At 50.4% G+C, this 26,947-nt stretch overlaps 1 protein-coding gene across 16 annotated transcripts; it reads left to right on the forward strand.

Annotated features, from left to right (window-relative positions):
• The first annotated feature begins 22 nt into the window (after positions 1–22).
• Positions 23–19,785, forward strand: C20H19orf47 (chromosome 20 C19orf47 homolog). 16 transcript variants are annotated; one of them, XM_067718806.1, is made up of 11 exons: positions 32–127; positions 2,599–2,651; positions 3,511–3,708; positions 4,065–4,116; positions 7,442–7,529; positions 7,642–7,756; positions 9,180–9,261; positions 13,338–13,475; positions 15,001–15,153; positions 16,306–16,376; positions 18,486–19,785. In XM_067718806.1, exons 4-11 carry the CDS (start codon positions 4,098–4,100, stop codon positions 18,978–18,980), a joined length of 1,161 nt encoding a protein of 386 aa, XP_067574907.1. In that variant the 5' UTR covers positions 32–127; positions 2,599–2,651; positions 3,511–3,708; positions 4,065–4,097; the 3' UTR covers positions 18,981–19,785. The 16 variants fall into 16 exon arrangements, 13 of the variants coding, with proteins under 13 accessions (XP_067574908.1, XP_067574907.1, XP_067574906.1 ...); XM_067718810.1 differs by lacking the exon at positions 32–127 and adding an exon at positions 2,178–2,384; XM_067718805.1 differs by lacking the exon at positions 3,511–3,708 and having other exon boundaries at positions 34–127.
• The last annotated feature ends 7,162 nt before the right edge of the window (positions 19,786–26,947 follow it).

Genomic DNA, 26,947 nt, shown 5'->3' on the forward strand with positions numbered 1-26,947 from the left:
TCCGACTTCCGGCGTTGAGGACGGTGCTTCCGGGGCGGGCAGCCGGGCCGAAGGAGGAGGGTCTGACAATTGGCGCCGCCGGGTGGGAGGGCGGGCGGCGCGAGTGGGCGCGGGCCCAGAGGGCCAGGTGAGGCGCGGGCCGTGGGTGGTGGGACTGGGTTGGATGAGGTGGGAATGAATGGCGCCCGGGGTTCCGGACTCAGTCCTGGCGCCGCTGTGCGACTCGGCTCTTGACAAGCTACTTCTTTCTCTGAACCTCAGTTGCCTCCTCTGTAGGATGGGGATCAGAATCTGGCTATGGCATCCTCTTTATGGGTTGGAGTGAGAAGTCAGCTCGTGCATGTCGGAGCCCCTAGCTCAGCGTCTGGCACACTGCTCACTTGGTTGCTATACTGTTATTGTTTGTATTGTTGATGATGTTTGTACTTGGTGTGGAAGAGCTGGGTGTGGGAGCGTGGAATTGGGAGCCAGCAGATCTCAGTTCAAGTCCTAGCTACACTTTGTGGTAGTGGAACTGTGCCTTCACCTGTCTGAACCTCGTTTTCCTCGTCTATACAACGAAGGCTATTAGCCCCAATATCATAGAGTCATTGTGAGGATGCTGATGAAATATGCGTGTAAACTCCTTAGCATAGGACCTGACAGTAGAGAGCAGGAGCTCAGTAGATTGGGACTATAATAAAAATGATTCTGAGAGTCATTGGTGTAGATGGGACTTGCAAGGAAGAGAGGAGGAAGGAAGCTCAGAGACGGCGATAGGAAAAACTTGGAATCTGGAGCTGGGCAAATCGACATCCCTCCACTTACTATTTGATAAATTATGCCAAATCCCTTAGTATTACGTTTTCCGTTTTCTTTAAAACTGATGCATTTTCCTCCAGTCAGTTCATTTGAGAAAGAAAATTTGTATTGCTTTGTTAATGGAAAACTAGCATTTTGGCCGTGAGAAGGAAAACTTAACCTGAACTCCAATGGAAGCAGAACGGTCTATTAAATTGTAGACAGAAACTGAAAGAATTGAAAAGGGGATAACTTGTACTATTGTGGTTCTATGTTGTCAGATCCCATGGACCCTGTTGAGTTATACTCTGTTCTCAGCTCACACTTTGCATATGACTGACATCAGCTTAGTGACTGTCCTACCCTTTTCCTGACTCACTTAAGATTTATTTAATGCACATGTACAAAACCTACTGAACATTGTTCTAAGGGCTTGGCGTTTGTAAACTCTTTTAACCCTGCTAAGCACTTTAAGAATAGATATGCTTATCCTTCTTTTTTTTTTAATTGAAGTATAGTTGATGTACAATAACTCCTATCATTGTTATTTTATGGTTGAAGGGAGTGAGATCCAGAAAGGTTAAGCCACTTGCCCCAGAGTCAGGGTTAGGAAGTGGTAAACTCAAGATTTGGAGCCAAGCCTTCTAAGGGCTTAGGATGAGGAGTCTAGTGCATGGTGATTACTTGAATTCCGGGAGCTGTCATTTTTCTGTTATTGTTAATGTTATATAATCTTCACTGTGCTGGAGATGGGCTTTTGGTGGTGGAGAGAGGACACTTGAGTCTAGCAGGGAATTCTGCAGTTATAGTGGGAGGATACCAGTACTTAGAGCCTCCTAGTCAGTGTTAACTGAAACTTTGCAAAGACAGACAGACCACAGTGCCTGGCTCATAGTAATCCCTTGACCAGTGTTAATCATAGCCACTGACGGACTTGGGTTCAAACCCTGGCCCTGTAGTTACTTGCTGTGTGACCTCGGACCTGCCACTCTAATCTGTAACTTGGAGATCACTTTTACTTTTTACCGTGGGTGGTTGTGGGGAGTCACTGAGATGTGAACATATTCAGTGCCTGGCACGTAAACATTCAGCAGGAGCTACTGCATGGGCATTGGAATCAGGGAGAACTTGTTTTTGAGTCCTGGTAAAGTGCTTGCTAGATGTGGCATTTGGCAAATGACTGCACCACAATGAGTTGGTTTTTTCATTGATTAAAATGGGGCTAATTATAGTCCTCACTCATGAGGAGGTTGTGAGGCATCAGTGTGATGCCTGGCATTGGTCCTGGTGCATAGATAGTGCCTGGTGTGTGAAATGCTGTTGTTCTGTCTAACTCACTGAAGCCTCTCCGTGCCTTTTGCTCTTTGAGAGATGTTGGTTGTATTGTCTTTGTCCAGTGGTAAAATCCCAAAGGGAAAAGGGATATTAGGAGCCGAGTACAGGGTGAAGTGATGTGCGTGATCATGTTCATCATCCTACTTGGGAGTAGAGGAGAGAGCCTCACATCTGGGGACTTTGGGAAGGCTTCACAAAGCAGGTGGCAGCCAATCAGAGTGATGGAGAGCTTGCCAGGAGGACAGGAGGAGCAAGCATTCCAGGCACAGGTGACGTTCTGTGTGAAAAGTGGGTGGCAGGCAAAGCACTTGGGTGTTAGAGGGAAAGCTGGGGTGGGAGGCTGGGGGAATAAGAAGAACCAGCACTTCTAGAGTAGGTACTTAGTATACACCAGGCACTCTTGAGCGCTTTGTACATAGAAACTCATCTAGCCCCACAGCAGTCCTCTAAGGCAAGTAATGTTTGTACCATCCCGGTTTACAGATGGGGACACTGAGGCCCGACTGGTGAAGTCCCTTGCCAAGGTCACACAGCTAGTAAGTGGTAGAGCCAGATTTGAATCCTGCAAGTCTGGTTCCAGAGTCCTTACTCTTGTACTATCTCTGTGATACCATCAGAATTGTTGGTGGGGGGGGGACGGGAACAGGCAGATTGTATGTGATGGTAAACAGAAAGGTGCTGGACAGTGGGCCTTCTGCACCTGTAGAGGAGGCGGAAGTGGGGTGGGTGAAAAGGATCAGAACTGGGGGCTGGAGTGGGTGGAGGGGAGCAGCGTGAGGGGAGAGGGCAGGGACTGAGAAGAGGCGGGCCAGGTGAGAAGTTTGGGCCGGGGCAGCATGGGACAGGTGGTCCTGGAGTCAGGTAGTAGCGAAGCATCAGGTGAGGAAATGATTTCTGTTAGTTCTCTTTCAACACTGCTGTTCACGTGCAGGAGGAAGTCTCCGTTGGGGCTAATACGTCTTTAACACCTTTCTGGCACCTGCTGATCTTACCCAAGCGAAAACTGGTTTTCCATTTCTGCTCTGGGACCCCCTCCTGACTGGTGCCCCACCTCTCTGCCCTGGCCGCTCTCACTTGCCTCCTTGCTCCCTCCCCTGTTCCTGCTGCCCCACGGACATGCCAGATGGGCTCCTGGCTCAGGGCACTGGACTTGCTGTACCTTCTCCTGGAACACGCTTCCTCTGTAAAACTGCATGGCTCACCCCTCCACCTCCTTCAGCCCTCTACATGTTACTTTAGAGAGCTCTTCTCTGACCACCCATTTAGAATTGCAAGCCGTCCCTTCCCGGGCCCTCTGTGTTTTCTCCATAAGGCTAAAGCCTTTCTGACACGTGATATTGTCAACTGGTTTGCTTGTTTACTCTCTGTCTCCCTGTTTCCCGTGTCCCCACCTAGATGCCAAGCTCTGGAGTTTGTATGTTTTTTGCTGTGCCTTGCGGCATGTGGGAGCTTAGTTCCCTGACCAGGGATCGAACCTGTGACCCCTGCAGTGGAAGCGCGGAGTCTTAACCACTGGACCGCCAGGGAAGTCCTCAAGCTCTGGTTTTTGTTAACCTCAGTATTCCTGGCTCCTAGAACAGTGCCTCACACACAGTAGGTTCTCAGGAAAGAGTTTTTGAGTGGGTGAATGAATGGGTATTTATGGTTAAGGTCTTGGGCAGGGGGTGTCTTTTTTTCTGTCCCTCTCTTATTCCAGCCAGAAACTTGTGAGGTGTGTGGGAATGGAGATGTGGACATTTGCTGCCCCTGGGCCTTATCCGAGGCAGGAGTGATAGTTGTGGTGACAGCTCTGCCCCAGGCTGACTTCCTGCCAGCTGCTCCAGGCTATTCCTGGGCTGTGAGTCCCCAGCCCAGGAACTCTCCCCTGGCAGGCAGACAGGCAGCGAGAGAGGGACGGACACTTAGCCGGCGGCGACTCATGGGTGCTCTCCCCTTGTTCTCTCATGCAGGCTCCAGGGAGCAGAGTGAAGGCGAGGGAGACAATGGTCTCTGTAACTATGGGTGAGTCTTTTCTCTGGGGCCCCTTCTCCCCTCTGCCCTTTCTGAGGTATGACCTTGGTCGGGGGGGGGCAGGCTGGGGGAGGGAGGGCTGGTCACTGGCAGGAACAGCTGTGCTCCGGGGAACGCGGAGGGAGGGCCAGGGCCTGCCCAGGGCCTATCCACCTCCGCTCTGTATCTGGGCCTGCTGACAACGTATTTTGGCCATAAAGAACTTCAGGCCATAAAGTCCTGAAGTCCAGCAGATTTCTCATCTGACCTCTCAGAGCCTCGATTTTCCCACATGTAAAATGGAGATAGTAACATCCTGGGATGTTGTAAGGATTAGGAGGTTATTGCATGTGAAATCTTGGGCATGGTTCTCAGCAAATGTTATAGCTGTTATTACTCTCATGAGCTTTACCACCACATTCTCTTCGAACTCTGTACTTGGGGGTTGCCAAAGCACAGAGATTACTAGCTGGTAGCTTTTAAATTTTTGGAGATTTGTACGTATAGAAGAGTACGTAAAACATATATGTGTGGTCATAAGAGCAATTAAAAAGCAAACGTCTGAGTGCATCCTTTATGATTCTGTTTATATAAAGCACAGAAGCAGGCAAAATCAATCTATGCCGCTGGAAAGTGTTGATTGCCCTTGCGAGGCAGGGAGAAGTGACTGCCTGGGGAATGTGAGGCAGGAGATGCTTCTGGAATGTTGCAAATGTTTTATTTCTTGATCTGGGGACTGGTTACATGGGTATGTTGGTTTATGAAAATGTATCGACTTGTGTGTACTTTTGTGGGTGAAAATGATAGTTCAATAAAAAGGTTTTAAAAAAGCACCCCCCCTCTAACCACTGTCCAGGTCAAGAACTAGAATACTGCCTGCCCCCCTGAGGGCTCCAACCCAATCATACACCCCCTCCCTCCTCCAGATGGAATAAACCACTATCTTCTCTTTGTGATAATCTCTCCTTACCTTTCTTATAGTTGTACCACGAATGAAAACATTCCTATAGACTTGGTTTTGAACTTACGTGAATGCAGTCGTGCCGTGAGGTCTTCCGTGTCTGGCTTCTGTTGCTCAGCGCAGTGTCTGAGTCATCTCTGGTGCTGTGTGTAGCTGCAGTTCTTTGCTTCGCACTGCTCCGTAGTATTTACTGTGTGAGCAGCCACCATTTGTCTGTCGATGCTATTGTCAGTGGATATTGCATTGTTTCTGGGTTGCAGACAAGCTGCCGTGAATCTTCTAGTGCATGTCTCCTGGTGTGTACAGCAAGCCACTCCTCTGAGTCCAAGGCATACATCGTGGCCCATATTAATATTTCTGAAATGGGGGTTCATCTTACAGCTGGTGCTTGTGATCATTTAATTGGCAGCATATTTTCCTCCTTAGTAGGACACGAAATGATGGTGACGACCAGACAGGAGGACTTTTGCAGTTCCTTGACGTTGCTTCAGGCAGCTAGCTACCCCCAACCTATGTGGTGTTTTTCCTCCCCTTAATAACAGCTTAATTGAGAGGCAGTTCACATTTCATACAATTCACTGAAGCATACGAGTCAATGGTCTTAATATTCTGTGTTCGCAGAGTTATGCAACTGTCACCACAATCAATTTCAAAATATTTTCATCACTCCCCGCAAAACCCGAATACCCATTAGCATTCACTCCCCCCTCCCCCCTGCTCTCCCACCCAGTCCCTGGCAACCACTAATCTACTTTCTGTCCCTATAGATCTCTACAGATTTACCTCTTCTGGACATTTCACATAAATGGAACTATTGTGTGGTAGTTTTTGACACTTAGGCCAAAGGTGCCTGCTTTTGGCTAAGGGAACCCAGGGCCCCATGCCTGGACAGGTGGATAGTGCCTGTGAAAAGTAGAAAAAGGTCCGCCTTTCCTCTGGGCTGCTGGAGGATGTCCTGAGGGCATGAGCTCCTCTCTTGCCTCAGGCCCAGGGGGACTGGCCTGCGGCTGGGTGGGCAGGGGCCTCTTCGGGAGGGGATGCGCCTGAGCCCCCTACCCCCCACCCATGCAGTGTCTCATCCAGAGTGTGTCTCTTTCCCTGCTCTGAGCCTCAGTTGTCTTACCAGCAAAATGGGCATAGTAACACCAAATTTCTTCTTATCTAAAATAGCATGGATTGTTGGATGTACTGTTACGTACCCTGAGAAAGATAAAGAAAAAAATGTTGCCAATTAAATTGTGGCACACCATCAATTGTGAGGTAAATCCTAGTTTCAGAGATATTAAAATGTGAAAGAAAAGTTCTCCTTGGAACCAATGATCGTCTCTAACACCTGGCCTGACAGGTCAGGGTCAGTTTGAAGGTCACACCCAAGAGGCCAGGAAAGAACTTTGGAAGCAATCAAGCTACATGGATGGGGTCTGCCTGGTCTTGGCTCCATGTGTAGCGGTGGCATCATCATCACCATTATCCCCTTCATCATCATCATCATCATCATGGCTGCAGTGGGTTGAGGACATCCTCTGGGCCATGTGCCACTTAGAGCCCTTTTTGTGGACTTTCTCTTTAGTCTGCACGATGACCAAGGACATCAGTGCTGTTATCACTAGAATGTCAGCTCCATGAGGAAAGGGACTCTGTCTTGTGCCCTGCGGTATCCCCAGTGCCTAGAGGAGGACCTGGTGTGTGCCAGGTGCTCAGTACATACTTGTTGAATGTATTACCCTAGAGGACACCGAAGCCCCAAGCGTTACCTTGCCCGAAGTCCCTCAGCCGGGAGATGGCAGAACCGGGATTTGAACCCATGCTCCAAACATGCTCACCCTGAGGCAGGGCTGCTTCTGTGTGTGTGTGTAGAGGGGGGTTGCTTCTGACACCCAGGGGTCAGCTCTGCAACCCTTCTTTCCATCCACCTATGAACCCTGTCACCCTCGGGGCCCGCACCTGCTGATGGGGACCTGGATGGAGAACCCAGAGTCCTGGCTCGCCCAAACCAGTCATTGGCCAAGCATGGGGGGGTGATTGCTGCGGGTCACGCTCCAGAGCAGGGCAGAGCTGCAAGGAGAAGGGCGGTATGGAAGCACAGGGCCTTGGGAAGTCTGCTTCTTGTTAGCAGGGTGGCCTGGGGAGGGTCCCCCGACCTCTCCCTGCCTCAGTTTCCTCACTGGCAAAATGCGGGCGTCAATGCTGCCTAACCCACAGGGCTGTCAGGCCGGCTTAGTTCCGTCGTATATGCAGAGCTCTCAGGCCCAGGGCCTGGCGTTTGATGAGCATTTAATTTGCGGGAGCTGCTGCTGTTGTGGTTTGCTGCTGCTCTTCTCTAAGGAGAGTAACGTGAATAATGAGCCCTGTCTATGCCCCCACCCCACCCCCCAGCCACTTCCGAGTGGATCCAGTTCTTTAAGGAAGCCGGCATTCCTCCGGGACCTGCTGTCAATTACGCAGTGATGTTTGTGGATAACAGGTAAGGCTGCCGAGGGGACGGGGCTGAACCTGGGGAAAGGAGGGGAGTCAGGGGGCTGGCTGGCCCACCCACCCTGGCCCACTGTGGCCTCCCTGCCGACCCTCCCCTGCAGGATCCAGAAGAGCATGCTGCTGGATCTCAACAAGGAGATCATGAATGAGCTGGGCGTGACTGTGGTGGGCGACATCATTGCCATCCTCAAGCATGCCAAGGTGGTGCACCGCCAGGTGGGTGCTCCACTGGACCCCTCTGTCCCTGGATTTAGGGTGGGGTAGGGGGGCAGTGGCAGAGCCGACTGGAGGCTTGGAAGTAAAGGTAGGCAGACTGGATTCCAAGGCTGGTTCCACTGTTTGCTGTGTCACATCGGGCATGTTGCCCAACCTCTCTGAACCTTACTTTCTCCACCTGTAGGATGTACGTAGGCAAACCAGTTTCGCAGGAGGGTTGTGAGTACTAAGTTATATAAAGCCCTAGGACAGTGTAAACAGCAGGCCGCAGTAGGGGCTCGCTTTAAGTATTATTATTACTAGTTTTCATCTTCCTCATGATAGTTATCCATACCAGGACTCTTTCTCTGTCCCCAGAACAGGAGCTCTCTATGTGGGACCCAGTGGTGGCTTGGCCAACAACATGGTGGTTCCCTTCTTGGCCCTTCTGCTTACAGTGACCTTGGACTAGTGATTTCACCTCCCCGAGTCTCTGAAACAGGCTTTTCACACAGCCCTGCTGCATGGGGTCGCTGTGGCCATTTACCAGAGAGTGTATGTGGCATCAAGTGCCAGGCCTGGAGTGAAGAGCTCGTTTAGTTATGATAGTTAGCGCTTACCAAGCACTTGCCGTGGCCTGTCAGGCCCTGTCTTCGTCCTCTACGAATATGAGCTCACTTACTCCTCCCTCCGCTTGGCTGAGAAGGAAGCTTGCTTCAGAGCTGCGCTCTCCAGCACTCCACTTTACCGAGTGATGGCAGCTGGGCTTATTCTCGTCAATTTTAGTAGCTCCCTCCATCCCAGGGACAGGCCTTCGTCTGTCCACCATCCAGGGCAAGACCCCGCAGCGAGGGCTTTCTCAAGCCAGGGACGTTAGCTGAGTTATCACGGAGGTCACTGAGCAAAACGATTTCTTTAAACTTTTAAATTTGAGACCAATTTTAGATTTATAGAAAAGTTCCAACAGTCGTACAGAAAGTTTCGTACTTCCTGCAGCCAGCTTCCCTTAATGTTAACATCTTCCATAGCCATGGTCCATTTGTCAGAACTAAGAAATGGCCATTAGTAGTGTGCTATTGTTAACAAATTACAGACTATTTGGATTTCATTAGATTTTCCACTAATGTCGTTTTTCTGTTCCAGGATACCACATGGCATTACTTCTCACGTCTCCTTAGTCTCTTTTGATTTGGGACAGTTTCCTAGTCTTCCCAGGTTTTTGATGACCTTCACAGTTGTGGAGAGTACTGGTCAGGTGTTCTGTAGCAGCATGTCCCTCAGCTTGGGTGTGTCTGATGCTTCATTATGATTAGGAGGGAAATGTTTTGAAAGCACTAACAGCTCAGGCTCTGATTCCCCGAGTTTTGCTCAGATATCTGGGTTCCCTCTTCCGCCAGCTTATGCCCCTGTCCCCATGGTAACCGGGCACCTGTTTTCTTTACAGGACATGTGCAAAGCTGCCACTGAGTCAGTGCCCTGCAGCCCCAGCCCCCTTCCAGGCGAGAGTCGCCGAGGCGCCTCTAGCGGTGAGTCCCATGTGTTCAGGCCTCCTTTGCTTCGGCAGTGGAGTTCGCAGAGGTGGAAGCAAAGGCATCCGAGGCTCTCGTCTCTTAGGTAGTGAGTGGCTGTATATACAGTGGATTTTCGTTTGTGGTCGTTCCATTCTACACAGCCACTGCAAACACCGAGTCAGTGAATACTGAATCACTTTTCCCAGGGGAATACGGGGTCACCACGTTTTCATCATCTGACGAATACACAACTTTATTTATGTGTGTTTCTGTTCCAAGACACCTTATTTAATATATGGTGTTGATTCATAAACATTGAACTCACAGCCCGCAGCACTAAAACTGCCTGAACGAAGCTTATTGAACGCACGTATTTTTTCCATAAGGCACATCCCAGCCTTCTTGAACTTGGGACACTAGACAGCACCTTATCACCATGCTTGGGGGCCATTTTAAACAGCAAAATCACTAACAAAAAGCACAAAGATGTGAAAATAGCAATAAGGAGACCGTAAATAGACTGTGGCACTAAATAGACTTGTTTACTAAGTGAGAGCTGCAACAGGAAGGCAGAGCGTCGCCTTGTTTGACCTCAGTTGGGAACGTGTGTTGGGCGACTCAAGTGCTTTGCCTCTCTGTGCATGTCTGTGAATGACCACAGAGCAGCACGAGTATTCGTTTTGAGGTTACGAATAAATTTGTGAACAGGCGAATTTACAAAATGGAATCTGAATGGTAAGAATCAACTGTGTTTATACTTTTGTTTTTTTCAGCAGTGTGACACTTAAAAGATTTAACATATGTATTGATTAGCTTTTGCTGCTTAACAAGCCACCACAAAACTGGCTTAAACACAGACTTTAACAAAAATTTTTATTGAAATATAGTTGATTTACACTGTTGTGTTAGTTTCAGGTATACAGCAAAGTGATTCAGTTATACACACACACACACACACACACACACACTCACACACATATATATCTTAGTTCCCTGACCAGGGATCGAACCCGTGCCCCCTGCAGTGGAACGAAAGCTCAGAGTCCTAACCACTGGACCGCCAGGGAATTCCCTATATATATGTTCTTTTTCCAGATTCTTTTCCATTATAGGTTATTATAAAACAGTGAATATAGTTCCCTGTGTTACACAGTAGGGCCTTGTTGGTTATCTACTCCATATATAGTAGTGTGTATATTTGAATCCCAAACTCCTAAATTATCCAGCCCCCCCCGCCCTTTCCCCTTTGGTAACTATAAGTTTGTTTTCTCTGTCTGTGAGTCTATTTCTGTTTAGTAAATAAGTTCATTTGTATCATTTTTTTAAGTCTGTCTGATTTACTTCACTTAGTATGATAATCTCTAGGTCCATCCATGTTGCTGAAAACACAGACTTTTATTTCTCGTGGTTCTGTGACTTGGCTGGTCACTTCTGCTCCGGGACAGCTCAGCTGATCTCAGTGGTCACTTGGCAGCTCCTAGATCTCTTGATCTAGGATGGCCTCCCTCACACATCTGATGGTTGGCTTGGTGTCATCTGGGCCAAAAGAGGTGACTTGGCCACACATCTCTCATTATCCAGCAGGCTAGCCCAGGCTCATCTACACCGTGGTGATTGAAGGGTTCCCAAAAGCAGCATGAGAAGGCAGGACCCAATGTGCAAAGCACCTCTTAAGTCTCTGCTTGTATAACATTTGCTTCTGTCCCATTGGCCAAACCCAGTCACATGGCTAAGCCCAGCATCAGTGTGGTCAGGGCCTACCCAAAGGCATGGACGAAGGGAAGTTGAACAAATTGGGTTCGTTTCTGCAGTGATCCCTCTCAACTGACATACAGAAAAGGGTTCCGATGACAGAGGGGCAGCTGAATGACTTTTCACAAATGGAGCACGCATGTAGCCTGCGGCGTCCAAATCCAGAAACAGAAAAGATGACTGACATCGCTCACCACCTCTCAAGGGTATCCACTGCCCTGATTTCTAACAGCTTTGGTTAGTTTTGCCAATCTTTCAAACCTATATAAATGTGAGCAGGTAGTATGTACTTTTTTTTTGCCATTTTTGAGTCTCTTAAATAGTTTAAAATAAGTTTAAAAAATTAAAACAAAAATGGAGAAAATAGGCAGTTAAAAGAGTAGGGGAAACAGGCACAGATGGAAAAGGGTGGAGAAGAGTACCCCAAAACATTCCGGTCACTTGTGTACACTTTGTAATATTGAACATGTGTGTCCGCACTGGGAGGAACAAAGAACAGTTCGTTGTACTCTGGCGTTTGACTGCAACTCAGCTTCAGTGGCTCACAGACAGAGCTGTTTCCCCTCCACCCAGGTGATGCTTACCTGGCGTGAGAAAACACCATATCCCTTTTAAGCAAGACCTTGCCCTCTGTGGCCATTGCAAGAGGCAGGCCGTCTCAACTGCTTATGTTTTTTAGCAGAAAATCCCGATCGTGTTGCATTTGGCCTGTCAGAGTGCTGTGAGTGGAGGCTCTGGGCGCAGATTCCACACAGCCACTCATCAGAAAGCCACTCCTGGGAATTCCCTGGCGGTCCAATGGTTAGGACTCGGCGATTTCACTGCCGGGGCCCGGGCGAGGCCAAAAAAAAAAAAAGAAAGCAAGCCACCCCTATTGGGCTGAAGAAGTGTCTTGGGAAGATCACGGGAGGGTGTATGCCAAATCATCAACAGCAGTGAGCAGGCCTGAAAACCGACCATTTCTTCCTGGGTGGTGGGGAGGGAGAAGGTCTCGTTGGGAAGGGCCAATCCCCGGACTTCTGGGTGCCAGCAGTGCTCCCGTTCCTGACCTGGGTGGTGGGTATATGGGAATTGATGTTAAACGATCTGTGTAGGTTTGATGTCTTTTTCTGTCTGCTGTAGTTATAGTTTAAAAAGTAACCAAGCAATATGGAATTATAATCAGGTGTTGAGGGTCATTATGGGGGACTTCAGGAGGCTTTGAGAGACAGCACATGGCAGAAAGAGAGAAGGCTTTTTTGGGGGTAGGTAGGACAAAATATCAAAGTCTGAAAGCCATTGTGGGGCGGGGGTTGGTGCTGGGCCTGCTGAGCAAGCGATAGTAGCGTGAAGGTTCCCCCTCTCCCCTCCCTGCAGGGCTTCCCCAAGATCTCAGCAAACCCGTACTCTGAAGCTAGCAGCAGCTGCACCTGGAGACACAGTCCGTCTCCTCCCCCCGCTGGAGTTGGCCCTCCAGTCTGCTCGCTGTAGCCCACCTTGCACCCTGGGACATCCCTTCTCCTGCTCCACAGAATTCAGGGGGGCCAGAGACTGCTTTCCAACCCTGAGGGAGGTCACCTCTTTTCTTGCCCCAGCCCAACTGGAGCCAGACCCACATTGCCCAGGGCCCTGGCTGAGTGACCCCACTCCCCGAGTCTCAGTTTCCTCATCTATAAAATTGGTTTACAGTGAAGCCTGTCTAGTAGGGGTGTTGGGAGGTTCGGTGACCATGTTCATCTTTTCAGTAGATGTTTACTGAAGACCTGTGAAGTACCAGAAACTGTGGTTGGCACTGGGGATACAGCGATAAACAGACAGTGTCTCCTCTGTGTTATTATAAGTACAGTCTTGTGGGAGAGTCTACCAGTAAACAAACAAATGTAATTTTCATGTCAAGCAGTAATAAGGGCAGGGAAGTATTCTCTGAGGAGATGCCGTCTGAGAGGAGACCTGAACGCAGAGACAGAGCAAGCCCATTGCTACTGGGGGAGCTGCACGCCAGACCTATGAACAGCAAAGTGCCCTGAGTGGGCGTGTACTTGCTGAGCGAGGAAGATCCTGGAGGCCAGCGTGGTGGAGGGAGAGGGGAGGGAAATGCTCAGTGCAGGGCTGGGTAACTGATAGGTGAAGTGTGCTAGGAACCCATCTGGTCTGGGGCCTCAGGAAAGGCCCCCAGGGCAGGGAGGGGCTGGCTAGTTACTGGGAAGACAGGCCCACCCCAAGCATGCCTGCCTTGACAGTGCAGCCACAGGGTGCCTCTGGCTGCCCTATCCCCATGCTGCGGTCCCAAGGTTGCCTTCCCCATCCTGACCCCTTCCCAGGGCCCCGCCCCACTGGACTCTCCTCTTTCCTCCTGGCAGCCGCCTCCCGGATGATCACCAACAGCCTGAACCGAGACTCCCCACCTGGCACTCCCCCCAGGCGGCCGGACACCAGCACCTCCAAGATCTCTGTCACTGTGTCCAACAAGATGGCAGCAAAGAGTGCCAAGGCTGCCGGTGAGGGGACTCAGGCAGGTGGTGGGAGGAGCTGGGGGCGAATGTGGGTTGGCAGACAGTATTTGGGGGACGTGCTCCCAACGTTGCAGGGTGCTTTGGAGGCTACAAGGTGTCCAGAGTGTTCAGACTTGGTCAGATCACTGCACCTCTGTGGGCCTCACTGTAGAAGGGGGCTGGTGACACCCGCCCCAGAGGATGGTTGGAAGCGCTCGAGATGGTGTCCTTAAGCGTGGGTGCACTGCAGTTCTCATGCGGTGGCTGTTTCAGTCTTTTTGTACTTCTTATTTTATTGTGGTAAGAACACTTAATGTGAGCTCTACCCTCTTCACAAAATTTTAAGTGTACAGTACAGTATTGTTGACTATGGGTGGTTCAGTCTTTTTTAACAGATGGTCACTGAGCCCCGCAGTGGTGCCCGGCCCTGTGCTTGATGCCTGGGGTCAAAGGTAAAGAAGCTACCTTTCCTCTTAGCGGCCAGAGGGATCCTTTAAAACCTTCAATCTGATCCTTTCACACCCTTGTCTAGAACTCTCCAGGGCTTCCCATTGTTCCACTAATAAGGTCATCTTCCCCCATGGCCTTACTGGGCCCTGCGACACGTGGGTTCACATCTCGCTTGCTGCTTCGGTTCCCCTCCAGGCTGCTTCCCGTCGTGGGGCCTTTGCCCTGATGTTCCCTTCTCCCACACCTTCCTCTTCCACAGACTTTTCCATGCTTGGCTGCCGTTCCTCTTCCAGGTCTCAGCTGGTAAGCTGGGAATGGGACTCCGGCCTTTGGGCTTCCAGGCCCTCCTGTCCATCACACTCTCCTGCCTTTGTTGGACCCATCCCCACAGCAGTGATCTTGGCCCAAGTTGAAACAGAGGCCCAGGGTGGGGGCTTGGCTGTCCTGGCCCCCAGCCCCATCACACCCCGTACACCTCCATCACATGTGCCCCCTTTTGACCACGTGTGTCTGCAAGTGCCTCATCCTCCTTCTGATCTTTCGATTTATGTGCCATGAGCAAGAAAGTTAAAATTCATTTCTAAAGTATTGAAAAGATGGGGAGCCTGGGAGGGACTGGCTCTCTTCAACTCAACACATTTGAGGAGAGTCTTTCTTTTAAATTGAGGTGTAATTTACTTATGCACGGTGCACAGATTGTAAGTATAGACCTTGACTAATTTTTAAAAAGTGATTACACCTGTGAAAGCACCACCTAGATGGCTTTTCCACCACCCAGCAGTTTCCCCATCTGAGGGGATTCTGGCTGGGCTGGGAGGTGAGCCTGCTGGGGGACAGAGGGCCAGAGCCACAGAGAGCCTGGGAGGCCCGCCACAGCCTTCTGCGACCCCACTGTGCCCAGACCCCTGAGTTTCCCGGTGGTTCAGCCAGTGGCCTTGGGGGTGGCTGGGAGGATAAGGGATTCCAGTCAGGTGAAAGCGTGGCGATAAAGGGCACGTGTGTGCCCTTTGCAGGGCGCCCAGCCCCCACCCCAGGAGAACATTCCATCCCAGAAGACGCTCACCACCCCCTCCTCCCCCAGCAGCCCTGGCCCGCCAGGAGGAGGAGAGCTTGACTGGTCCCACCAAGCGGCGCCGGGTCACGGCCGAGATGGAGGGGAAGTACATTATCAACATGCCCAAAGGCACCACTGCCCGGACCCGTAAGATCCTGGAGCAGCAGCAGGCAGCGAAAGGTACTGGCCCTGGTGGGGAGTGGGCGGCACAGACTGTGTTTCCCTTTCGCTGCATCTTGCAGGGTTGGTCACGTCCTACAGGCAGTGGCCCAGAAGCAGGCTCTGATGGGGTCCAGGGGGCCTTGGACGGAGGGGACAGTGATGGTGGCCATAGTAGAGGAGGACGCATCACTGCCTCTGTCTTCTTGTCCTGCCGTTAGCATAGCAGGGCTCCTCGGTGCCTCAGCTGGCACCTCTTCCCCGAGGGACCGTGGCACGGATTCAGTGCTAGCCTGCCTGTTAAGTGAGTGACTGTGCCTGGCTGAGGGCAGGTGCCCAAGACAGTAGGAACCGTCGTTACGAGCCAGAGGTGTCTGGTTGAGATTCAGTCCACAGCTGGGATTTGAATCTGGTGGTACAGAGATGGTCTTCCTTACAGTGTTCCATTTAGGATATTGTAAACGTTCTCATGGAAAAACATCCAGCGATGCAGAAGCATGTACAGTAAGAACAAACTCTCTTCCCTCACTCCTGTATCCCACACGTATTGTTGACCTTTCCAGACCAGCATCTATGAATGTAAATGCATCTGTTTGTACAGTTACACATACCCAGGCATTTTTTTCTTTTTAAGCACAAATAGCATTGTCCTGTATGTATTGTTCTGTAACTTTTTTACTGAAGATCTTTTCATCTTCATTCTTTTTAATGGTCGTTGAATATTTTCGTAGTACTTCTGTGCTGTAGTCTAGTAAGCATTCTCCTGTTAGTGGCTTTTTAGGCTGTAACTTAGGGAGAGCATTACCATTCATCAGGTTCTCTGAGAGGCCCATGGCCCCCAAAATAGGGAAAGGAACCAGAAGGGATTAAGAACTCTTCCCGCACATACACTTCATGAATTGGTACTAAGGTGTGAGGACTGGAAGTGTCCATTTTAGTTGATCCTTCCCACATTTGGCACTAGCCAGAAGTGTGTGGGTTAAGGTCAGTGTTAGCCGACAACATAGACGTAAAACCTAACTGGGCCCAGTCGGTGCCTGCTTGGACCAGAGCTGCCTGGGGTCTGGGCTGGCTGTGTCGACCCCTCCCTGTCTGCACGGCGGTGCTCAGCCAGGCCTGGGCCCCCAGGGGCCACCCAGCAGGCGCTGGCTCATGGCCTCACTTCCCTCCCAGGTCTCCACAGGACGTCTGTGTTTGACCGCCTTGGCGCCGAGACCAAGGCAGACACGACGATGGGGAATAAAGTGAGTTGGAAATGGGGGAGCCACTGGGGACTCTCAAATTCTTGTCTTCCCTGGGTGTTGTTCCTGGCATTTCCCACATACATCTCACCCTGTCTCACGCACCTTTCCAGGCCCAGTGCCCTTGTCTGCACTGGTGGCTTCCCTGTCTGTCTTCTATCCCGACCTCTCTCCCGATTTCCAGCCCCGGGGGTCTGGCAACTCATGGATGCCGCCCTCGGACCCCTCCCACCACCATGTCCCCAAACTGTCCTCAGCATCTTTCCCCAAAGCAAAACGTCCCCTGGGCCCTGTCTCGGGTGCCCCACCGTCCCCACTCCAGGCAGTCTTGAGTCTGATGGGGCCATCTGTCCCCACCTGTCTGCCACCTCTCCCTGCCTGCGTAGGGCAGTGGCCTCCTAGCTGGTCTCCGCACAGCTCCTGTGAACCCCTCCAGCCCTTCGCCCACAGCGGCAGCATGTGCTGCCTCCAGGACAGGCCCTCCCCCCTCGCCCTCGGGAAACCCTTCAGAGGCTTTTCACCACGTGCTCAGGCGCAGCCCGCTCTTCTTCCTCCACCTGCGGTCCCGCAGGCCTAACCACGGCATGTGCTTGGGAGACGCAGCCTGAGCCCACCGCCTGGCACAAATCCGTCTCTGCCACCGCCTGGCTGCATGGCCTTGACTGTGTCACTTAAGCCCTTTGTACCTCGGTTTCCTCCTCCGTATAGTACCTCACAGCGTGGTCGTGAGGACTGAGTGAGGTATAGCTGCGTAGCGCGGGGGCTGTCTGGTGCAGTGGTGAGCATCTTTATTTATTTATTTTTAAATTTTTTAAATTTTATTTTATTATTTTTGGCTGCGTTGGGTCTTCGTTGCTACGCACGGGCTTTCTCTAGTTGCGGCGAGCGGGGGCTACTCTTCGTCGTGGTGCGCGGGCGTCTCACTGCGGTGGCTTCTTGTTGCCGAGCATGGGCTCTAGGCGCGTGGGCTTCAGTAGTTGTGGCATGGGGGCTCAGTAGTTGTGACTCGCGGGCTCTAGAGCGCAGGCTCAGTAGCTGTGGCGCACGGGCTTAGTTGCTCCGCGGCACGTGGGATGTCCCCGGACCAGGGCTCGAACCCGTGTCCCCTGCGTTGGCAGGCGGATTCCTAACCACTGCGCCACCAGGGAAGCCCTGGTGAGCATCTTCAAGTGGCACCTTTGAGTAACTCTGGTGGAGCTCTCCAGCTGCCTTTTGTTCCTTGCTCACCAGGGCTCACCCACTCTGGCTTTTTCTCACTGCCTAAATCTCATCATGAGTGTGATAATAGCACTCAGGATCACGTGGCTTGAAGGTGCAGCCATGGAAAGAGCTTCGCATGTAGTGAGTGTGCCGTAAATATGATTCTTATTCCTGTCTTGGGGACTTAGACGGCACTCTTTACTCTCTTAAACGTTGATGCCTCAGAGAAGGCTGTCCTGAACTCTGAGAGGAGATGAGGTCTCCCTGTACCCTGCTCTCCAGCGCTCCCCTCTCCTCCCAAGAACACTAATTAAGGCTCATGGGATCTTAATTCCCAGGGATTGAGCCTGGGGCCTTGGCAGTGAGAGCGTGGAGTCCTAACCACTGAACCTCCAGGGAATTCCCTCTCGTAATTAGAGAATTACTTGTGCTGTATCCGATGCTGGGTCTGTTTTCCCCACTGGACTGTGAGCCCCCTGAGAGCAGGACCAGGCCTGTCTTGGTCACCACTGGGTCCCCAGCACTGCCCAACACAGGGCCAGGTATTGACCTGGGACTCAGAGAATGTCTGTGGAGCGAATGACCAAATTTGCCTTTTCTCTCACGTTCGCCTGTAGACCTTTGCAAATGGTCTTCCCTTTCGCCTCCCCTCCCGCTCCCTCTTTATTCGACTCACTTCCACTCGGCTTTCAGATCTCATCTCTGATGTCCCTCTCCAGGGAGCCTTCCTCTCCTGGCCTCCTCCAGCTCCCTGGCCTTGCCCTCTCATGACTCTGATCACTGTCTAGTGCTTCACCGATGGGTGTTTTTCCTGACTGTGAGCCCCGTGACGTAGGCACAGATGAGGCAGCTCTCTGTGAATGCATGTTGAGCGACTAAGTGACTCACTTGTCCTGTCTCTGACCTCCACAGCCCACAGGAGTCTTCAGCCGCCTGGGGGCCACCCCAGAGACCGACGAGGATCTGGCTTGGGACAGTGACAACGACAGCAGCAGCTCTGTCCTGCAGTATGCCGGGGTCCTGAAGAAGCTAGGCCGGGCCCCAGCCAAAGCCAGTCCCCAGCCCGCACTAACTGTCAAAGCCAAGGCCACAAGCTCGGTGGCAACGGCCGCTGCCCCAACGCTGCGGCGCCTGGCATTTTCCTCACGACCTGGGCTCGAGAGGAAGCCGGAGTCCCTATCCAAAGTCAGCATCGTCCAGAGACTGGGCAAGGCTGCCCTCGTGCCGGAGGCCCAGGACAGCCAGGTCACGAGCACCAAGAGTAAGTCCTCGGCTGAGGTCAAGGTCACCATTAAGAGGACTCTGGTGGGGCCCCGGGGAAGCAGCTCCAGCGAGGGCCTTGGTGCCCAGATGGACCACGCGGGCACTGTGAGCGTGTTCAAAAGACTGGGCCGCAGGACCTTCTAGCCTAAGGGCAGGGCGCAGGCCCCTCTCCAGCCTCCAGGCTCCATCAGAGTCTTCAGCGAGGGCGCGCGCACGCCCCCTGCCGGCTGCCGGGTGACACTGCTTGTCTCCCTCAGGCATTCCGCCAGCCTGAGCTTCCTGGGGATTCGCCCGGTGTTTCTGAGTCTGAGACGCTCATTGTGGCCCGGCCTTGCCGCTCTGGGACTTTCCCTTCTCTCGCGTCCTCTGTTCTCTCCTCTCTGACCGTGGCCTTGGCAGGACACACTTTTCTACCTCTCCAAGTGCCAAGTGCCCTTTTCCTGTCCTCCATTCCCCATCCTCCCTCTCAGCAACATCTGCTGCCTCAAACCCCGGCTCCGGGCCTCCCTGTCCCCCAGGGTGGGTGTCGTCTGAAGGGGCTCCCGTATCCCCCACCCCCCTGGCTTCCTCACTTCCCTCCCTCCTCTGCCCCCTGCCCCCGATGCTTTGACTTCTCTCTCTCCGTCTCTTCACTCTGTTCATTTCTTTTCTGTTTTCTGTCCCTGTGGCAAGGCCCGACTGTCCGCTGCGTCCTGCCTGACCCTCCTGCACCTCCGGCCTCCCAGCGGCCCCCTCGTCGGCGGCGGTGGCGTCGAGCCTGTAGAGACTGTTAGCCGCCGTCACTCCTAGGCTGGAGGGACCTCCCCAGACCCCAGGCTGCAGCTGGGGCACCTGCCTGGGCATCTTTTTCCCTGAAAGTCGGTGGCGGGTGGTGGGTAAGGGGCACTAAGAAGGGAAGCCAGCACCGAGAGAAGAAAACAGCTATTTTAATATATTTTTGTGACTTTCAGACTGTTTCCCTCCCCTCCTTCAGGGCGAGTCGCAGGACTGTTTTTCTGCATGAAGCATAGTGCGGGCGGGGCACCCACGAAGGGTTGGGCCTCGTCTCTGAGCATCAAGCTCCCCATGTTTTTGCTGCAGGCCCCGAGGTGAAGGGAGTCACGGTCATGGTCATCATCTAGTTGGGCCTCCTCCTCCCCTCGGCAACGTGCAGGGCTTCTGTCCCTCTGCCCTCCCCTTCCACAGATTTCCCCTGTTTCTGCCACTCTGCCTGTGGATGGCTTTCCAGACTGCAGGCTTCATTTGTGTGGGTGCCTGTGGATTTGACCGTTTACCTACTCACCACTGCCCAGCACCTACTCTGTGCCAGGCCTGTTCTAGGAGCTGGGGATCCATCCATGAGCAAGGCAGACAAGTCTCTTCCCGCGTGGCTGACCTCTCTAGCCAGGGAGACAGGCGGTAATCAGTAAACCACAATTTGCCATTTGAACCATTTTTAAGTGTACTGTTCAGGGGGTGCCCAAAGAATTGGAAGGGTGACTGCAAGTGACCAGAGCCACTTAGATGTTTGGGGCAAGAAGGCCTTTCAGAGGAGGTGACCTGTAGGGTGGCCTGTGTGCAGTTCAGGCAGAGGAAACAGCCAGGGCCGCAGCTCTGAGGCGGGACAGTGAACACGGAGAACACCAGCGTGGCTGGCAGGTGAGTGAGGGGCCGGAGGAATCTGGACCTCCTCCCAAGAGTGCTGAGGAGTCTGGGGGGGGTTAAAGCAGGCAAGTGATGGTCTGAGTTGCCTTTTACGAAGATTGCTTGGGCCACTGTGAGGAGGACAAGTTGCCAGGAAGGCAGGGGCGGAGGCGGGGAGGCAGCGTGGGGAGAGATGGTGGGTGGGGGAGGCAGTGGGTGGACCTTGGGTGCGCTTCGGAAGGGGCAGCAGGACTCTCCACATGGGTGGATTGGAAATTGGGTCAAGGAGAGGGGCTGGATCACACCTAGATGGAGGACTTGAGCATCTAGAGGAAGGTGCTGTCTGTGGAGCCGGCTGGGGTGGGAGGGCGCTCAGCTGTCAGGCGTTGACTGAGAGGTGAGCAGGCTGCTGGGGCGACAGCTTGGGGGGTGCTCAGAGTACAGCCGTGTTCAAAGCTGAGGGCCTGGCGATACCAGCTGGAAAAGGATATAGAGAGAGGAGGGGACCCAGAAGGGAGTCGGGGCCCTTTTCCCATGTAGAGAACAGGATCTGATAAGGAGATTACCAAGGAGTGGGCAAGGGGTTTGGAGGAGAACTCACTGCAGGTAAAGCTGAGATTAGAACTCATCCATTTTTTTTGTTTTGTTTTCATTGTGGTAAAATATACATAACACAGAATTTACCGTTTGCACCGTTTTTCAGCGTACTGTTCAGTGGCATTAAGTACATTCATATTGTTGTATAACCATTACCATCATCCATCTCCAGACCTGTTTTTGTCTTCGTAAGTGATCATCCACTTATTTTTAGGTTTTTAGTAATGTCATTTGGGGAGGCTGCTGTGTGTCAGGCAGCATCCCAAGCACTGGGCCTGTGGTGTGAGGAGCCGGACTTCAGTATGAGGGGCAGTGGTAGAGTGGTAGAGGGAGGACCCATAGACCCCTTTCCTGGTGAGGCCCAGGCCAGACCCTCGTGGACCTTCTGGACCTCAGAAGGACGGCAAAGGACGGCAATGTCAAGAAGATTCCAGAGGCCGCCCTTTTGTGTCAGGGCCACAAGGGGGCGCTCACACATATACACAGGTTTCTTGCTGATCTTCAACTCCTCTTTTTACCGCCCTCCCCTCCCCCCCAGTAATTTCCTTGAGTTCCACTTCATGGATAATTTTAGCAACTGCCAGGGTTAACTGGAAGAGTTCCAGTTACTAAATTTAAGAGCACGGGGTAATTTCTTGATGTGTAATAGGAACTGAAATGATATAAAAGCACGTATAGCTCACTTCTCACGAAAAGCTGATGAGGTTAGTGGAGTCACTCTTGCTTCCTTCCAGAGGCGCAGAGGGGAACGAACTGCTGAAGTCCTCACCAGCTGGGAAGTGGCAGCCCTGGGCTTGCCATCAGGGAGGTGGCCAGGAGCCTCGCCCTTTAGCCCCTGCCCTGTGCTGCCTCAACCGCAGATTTGAGACAAGGCCCTTTTGGAAAGGGGAGGGTAGGGTCATAGGAGAGTGGTTTTGGACTTGCTATAGTTGTCTGTGTGTACATGTTACCCTGCCCCCACCAACTTACCCTAGGGAGCATTTGCAGCTCTGGGAGACCTCGGGCCATGCCCATCCTGCCACCGGCTGCCAGACAGGGTGGAGCCGGACACCTCCTTGGCCTCCTAGCCAGCCGCTCCAGAGTGCCAGTGTCCCACTCATTTGATACGGCGTTTCCTCCAAACCAGCCCCAACAGCTGTGGCCCACAGGGGTGCATTATTTTTTCTCTGGTTCTGTGAAACGTATTTGAGCATAAATAATACATACACATGGTGCAAAATGCCAAGATACAAAGGGCTTCATGGTGAAAAGTCTCTTCCCAAGTCTCCTAGCTCCCCAGTCCACTCCTCAGAGGCCACTAGTGTTACCAGTGTCTTGGATAAGCCTTCCAGAGATGTGTGTGTGCGCGTGCGCGTGTACACACACACACATACATTCACACATATATACAAGAGGAACACAGTGCACACAGTCGAGCACACACGCACGTTAACGGCCTAGCTTACTTACCCAATCCTTTTTGGAAGGGAATTCAGGTTGTTTCCAGTTCCTTGTTATTACAAGTAGTGCTGCAATGCAGAAAGGTGGGGTCGATTCAGGGGTGAATTTGAAGAACTCCAATCATATCACTTTAGTGCAAACACTGTTATTGGGTCACTAGCAGATCTGAATGAGGTTCTCCCCCAAGATTATTGGCACTCTTCAGTTGATTTACTTATACATATATCACCCCATTCCAAAAAGGAATTAAGAGCAGTTGGACTCCTCTAATTGGAGACCCCTGGAGGAAGCGGATCAGGGGATGCTAAGAGCTAATATGGACCACTACCTAGGAAGTATAAAATACGTGCTTTGCTAAGTTGATAGGGCTTAAGAGGTGCTTTGTGCACTGGGGCCTGCCGTCCTGTGCTGCTTTTGGGAACCCTGCAGCCACCACTGTGTAGATGAGCCTGGGCTAGCCTGCTGGATAATGAGAGACGTGGTATGGCCAAAAAAGAAAAAAAGTAACGGGGGAACCCCAATATATAAAACATGCTTAAAACAGAAAAGCAGTCATTTATTAGCATACAGTTAAATGTTTATTTTGCATTAATTCATGCAAACAACACAAAATTCAAAGGTACAAAAGGATATATACAGTAAGACTGTTTTGTGCCCTACTGGGCAAAGACTAGCAAAAAAAAATTAAAGTGTCAAGTGTTGGGGAAGATTTGGAGTAATAGGAGCGTCTATACTGCTGTTGGAATGTAAGTTGGTATCAACCATTTTGGAAAATAGTTTGATAGGTTGTAGTGTAATTGAAGATGACATATTCTCCAACCCAGTAACTGCCCTTCTGGAGGAGCTTACACATGCACACAGGACGTGTATCAGAATGTTCATAAGATCACTGTTGTAATGCCATAAAAAACTTGGAAACAACCCAAATATCCATCTGCTGGAGAATGGGCAGATTGTGACATAGATGTTCTAATTAACTAATGCATAGTGAATCACCTCAATACTTAGTGGCTCAGATCAATAATCAGTATCTCTTACGGCTCTGGGTGCTGACTTGCGCAATTAGACTGTGATAACTTGGGCGCTCTCATGCGCTTGCTGTAAGATCTTGGCTGGGGCTGGCGTCCTCTTGAAAGCTTCCCCAGTCGTCTGATGGTTAACCAATACTGGCAGTTAGATAAAACCTGAGTGTGGGCTATCAGCCAGAATGCCTGCATGTGGCCTGGGCTTCCTTACAACATGGCAGCTGGGTTCAGAGAGCAAGCTTCTCAAGAGACTCAGGGAAAACTGTATTGCCTTTTCTAACCTAGCATTGGAAGTCACTCACATTGCTTCACTTCTGCCATAGTCACTAGCCCACCTAGATTCAAGAGGGACTATAGGCCTTACTTCTCAGTGACAGGAATGTCAGTGTCTCATTGTAAGAAGAGCATATGGGCTGAGAGATCATGTTGTGAACACCTTGGAAAATTATATAGGGTTGGCCAAAAAATTCATTCGGGTTTTGGTAAGATGACAAGGAAAACCCTGAACGAACTTTTGGGCCAATCCAGTACATCGATACTGGATGTATTACATTATGTATTGGATGTGGAGTATTACACTTCAATGAAAATGAACTAAAGTTGTACATATCAATATGCATAAAGCAAAACATTGGGTGATAAAAGCAAATTACAGAAGAATATGTGTAGTTTTAAAATATGCAAAATAGGGAGTTCCCTGGTGGCCTAGTGGTTAGGATTTTGGGCTTTCACTGCCGTGGCCCAGGTTCAGCCCCTGGTCGGGGAACAGATCCCGCAAGCCGCGTGGCCAACAACAAAAAAAGCAAAATAATGCATATTGGTTATACATACTTAGAGTGTAATGGAAGTATAAAATGCGTGGGAATGATGAACTCCAAGTGTAGGACAGTGGATCAGTTCAGGGGTGGGACGGGATGTGACTGGAGGGGTGCACATGGGGTCCAACTGTATGGTAGTGGTTTTTAAAGTTGGGTGGTGGGCACACAGGTGTTCATTGTGTTCAAAGTTTTAATACTTTCTTGGTATCTATTACCAGTTCAAAAAAACCAATTCTCTCTCCTACTGTAGATGCCTCAGTCGTCCAGTTCCCCTCTCCAGGAGCAATCAGTGTTACTGGGGTTTTACGTGTCCTTCCAGAAACATTTCATTTATAAACATAACTATATTTTCTCACTCAGATGGTAGAATATATGATAGTTTTACACTTTGCTTTTTTTACTTAATATGTATCCTGGAGATCATATCAGTACATAAAGAACTTAAGAAAAATACTTTATTGAGATATAATTCACATATGCGACAATTCACCCATTTAAAATGCACACTTCAGTGGCTTTTGGTTATTCACAGAGTTGTGTCCATCACCGCAAGTTTAGAATATTTTCATTATCCTGAAAAGAAACACCCACACTCCTTAAGCATCAATCCCCAAGTCCTCTCATACTCTACCCCCCCCCCCCCCCGCTCCAAGCCCTTGGCAACCAGTAATTTGCTTTCTGTCTGTATAGATTTTCCTCTTCTGGACATTTCATATAAATGGAACCATACAATATGTGGCCTTTTGTGTCTGGTTTCTTCCACTTAGCAGGTTTTCAGGGTTCATCCATGTTGTAGCATGTGGCAGTACTTCATTTCTTTTTGTTGATGAGTAATATTGCATTGTGTGGACATTGGGTTGTTTCCACTTTTTGGCTATTACGAATAATGTTGCTATGAACATTCATGTACAAATTTTGTGTAGACGTATGTTTTCAATTCTCTTGAGTATATACCGAGGAGTAGAATTGTTGGATCATAAGTTAATTCTGTTTTTAATCATTTCAGGAACTGCTGGACTGTTTTTCAAAGTGGCTGTACCATTTTACTTTCCCACCAGTAGGGTATGAGGGTTCCAATTTCTCCATATCCTTGCCAACACTTAATTATCTGTCTTCTTGATTATTGCCATCCTAGTGGGTTTGGAATGATATCACTGTGGTTTCGATTTGCACTTCCCTGATGGCTAATAATCGTAAACATCTTTTTAAAAAATTAATTAATTAATTTTTGGCCGCGTTGAGTCTTCGTTGCTGCGCATAGGCTTTCTCTAGTTGCGGTGAGCGGGGGCTACTCTTCGTTGCGGTGCGCGGGCTTCTCATTGCAGTGGCTTCTCTTGTTGAGGAGCGTGGGCTCTAGGCACGCCGGCTTCAGTAGTTGTGGCACGGAGACTCAGTAGTTGTGGCTCGCGGGCTCTAGAGCTCAGGCTCAGTAATTGTGGTGCATGGGCTTAGTTGCTCCGCGGCATGTGGGATCTTCCCGAATCAGGGCTCACACCTGTGTCCCCTGCACTGGCAGGCGGATTCTTATCCACTGCACCACCAGGGAAGTCCTTAAACACCTTTTAATGTCCTTATTGGAAAGAGCTTCCTTTTAAACTAACTGCATAGTATTCCCTTGTGTGGATGTACCTTTGAACCAGCCCCTTATTGTGGGCATTTAGGTGGTTTCTAAGTCTTTTTCTATCACAAACAGCGCCTCTTGTATATACCATTGTTTGCTCACGTGTGAACATATCCACAGGGTAAATATCTAGGAGCTAAACTGCAGGGGCAAAGGGAATGCTCCTGTTTTATAAGTTTGAACTTATGCCATTTGTGTATTTAAAAGTAAATATTGAGAACAATCAGATTTGTTTGAGGAACATTCTAATTTTTCCTCCAGTGTTGATGGCTAGCAGGTTCACATCAGAATAAGCAGCCATTTTATTTCCCTATTTTATTTTGGCTAAACCTTGCATAATTCAAGACTGACTTTTACATAGACTTGAATGTCAGGTTGAGGCAGGGGTTCAGAGCACATAAACCTACATTCATTGTTCCAAAGTTTTCCCCTAGAGCTGCCTTTTCTGCTCCCTCATATTTAATGCAGTGCTTGTTCCTAAATAACCAACATAGCATATCCTGGTGATCATTTGGCCTCCTTGATGGTCTATTATGGTTAAGAGCTTGAGCTGTTATGATTAAGAGCAGCTGTGTGATCTTGGGCAAGTTACTCAACCTCTCTGTGCTTTAGTTACCTCCTCACTAAGATGGGAGTAATAGTAGCATCCACCTCACAGGATGATTATGAGGATTAAATGAGTCAGTTCATGTGAAGGGCTTAAACAGTGCCTGGCACAGTGTGGTTATCTAATCTGTCTGAAATTGATGATTTTCAGGGAAGATTTTCCATACCAGCATTAGCGTCACCACTTAAAGAACTCTTTCGTGACATTCTCATTGGCTACAAAAAAGAGCTTTTGGGGTAACTCTTTATTTTAATATAATTATAAACTTACAGCAAAGTAGCAAGAATAGTACAAGAGATTCCTGTGTACTCTTCAGCCAGATTTGTCAACTGTTTGCTCCATTTGTCTTATCATTCTCTCTTCTCCCCTCCTCTCCCCGT

Source organism: Pseudorca crassidens, chromosome 20 (assembly GCF_039906515.1).
Source record: "Pseudorca crassidens isolate mPseCra1 chromosome 20, mPseCra1.hap1, whole genome shotgun sequence".
Classification (NCBI taxonomy): Eukaryota; Metazoa; Chordata; class Mammalia; order Artiodactyla; family Delphinidae; genus Pseudorca; species Pseudorca crassidens.

Bases quoted from the DNA above. Each gene is read 5' to 3' on its own strand.
- C20H19orf47 (XM_067718800.1), top strand. From the start codon at position 4,034: ATGGGTGCTCTCCCCTTGTTCTCTCATGCAGGCTCCAGGGAGCAGAGT. The intron at 16,377-18,485 runs GTGAGTTGGAAA...TGACCTCCACAG, and splicing joins ACACGACGATGGGGAATAAA to CCCACAGGAGTCTTCAGCCG. The intron at 18,835-19,508 runs GTAAGTCCTCGG...CCCTGTGGCAAG, and splicing joins CCAGGTCACGAGCACCAAGA to GCCCGACTGTCCGCTGCGTC.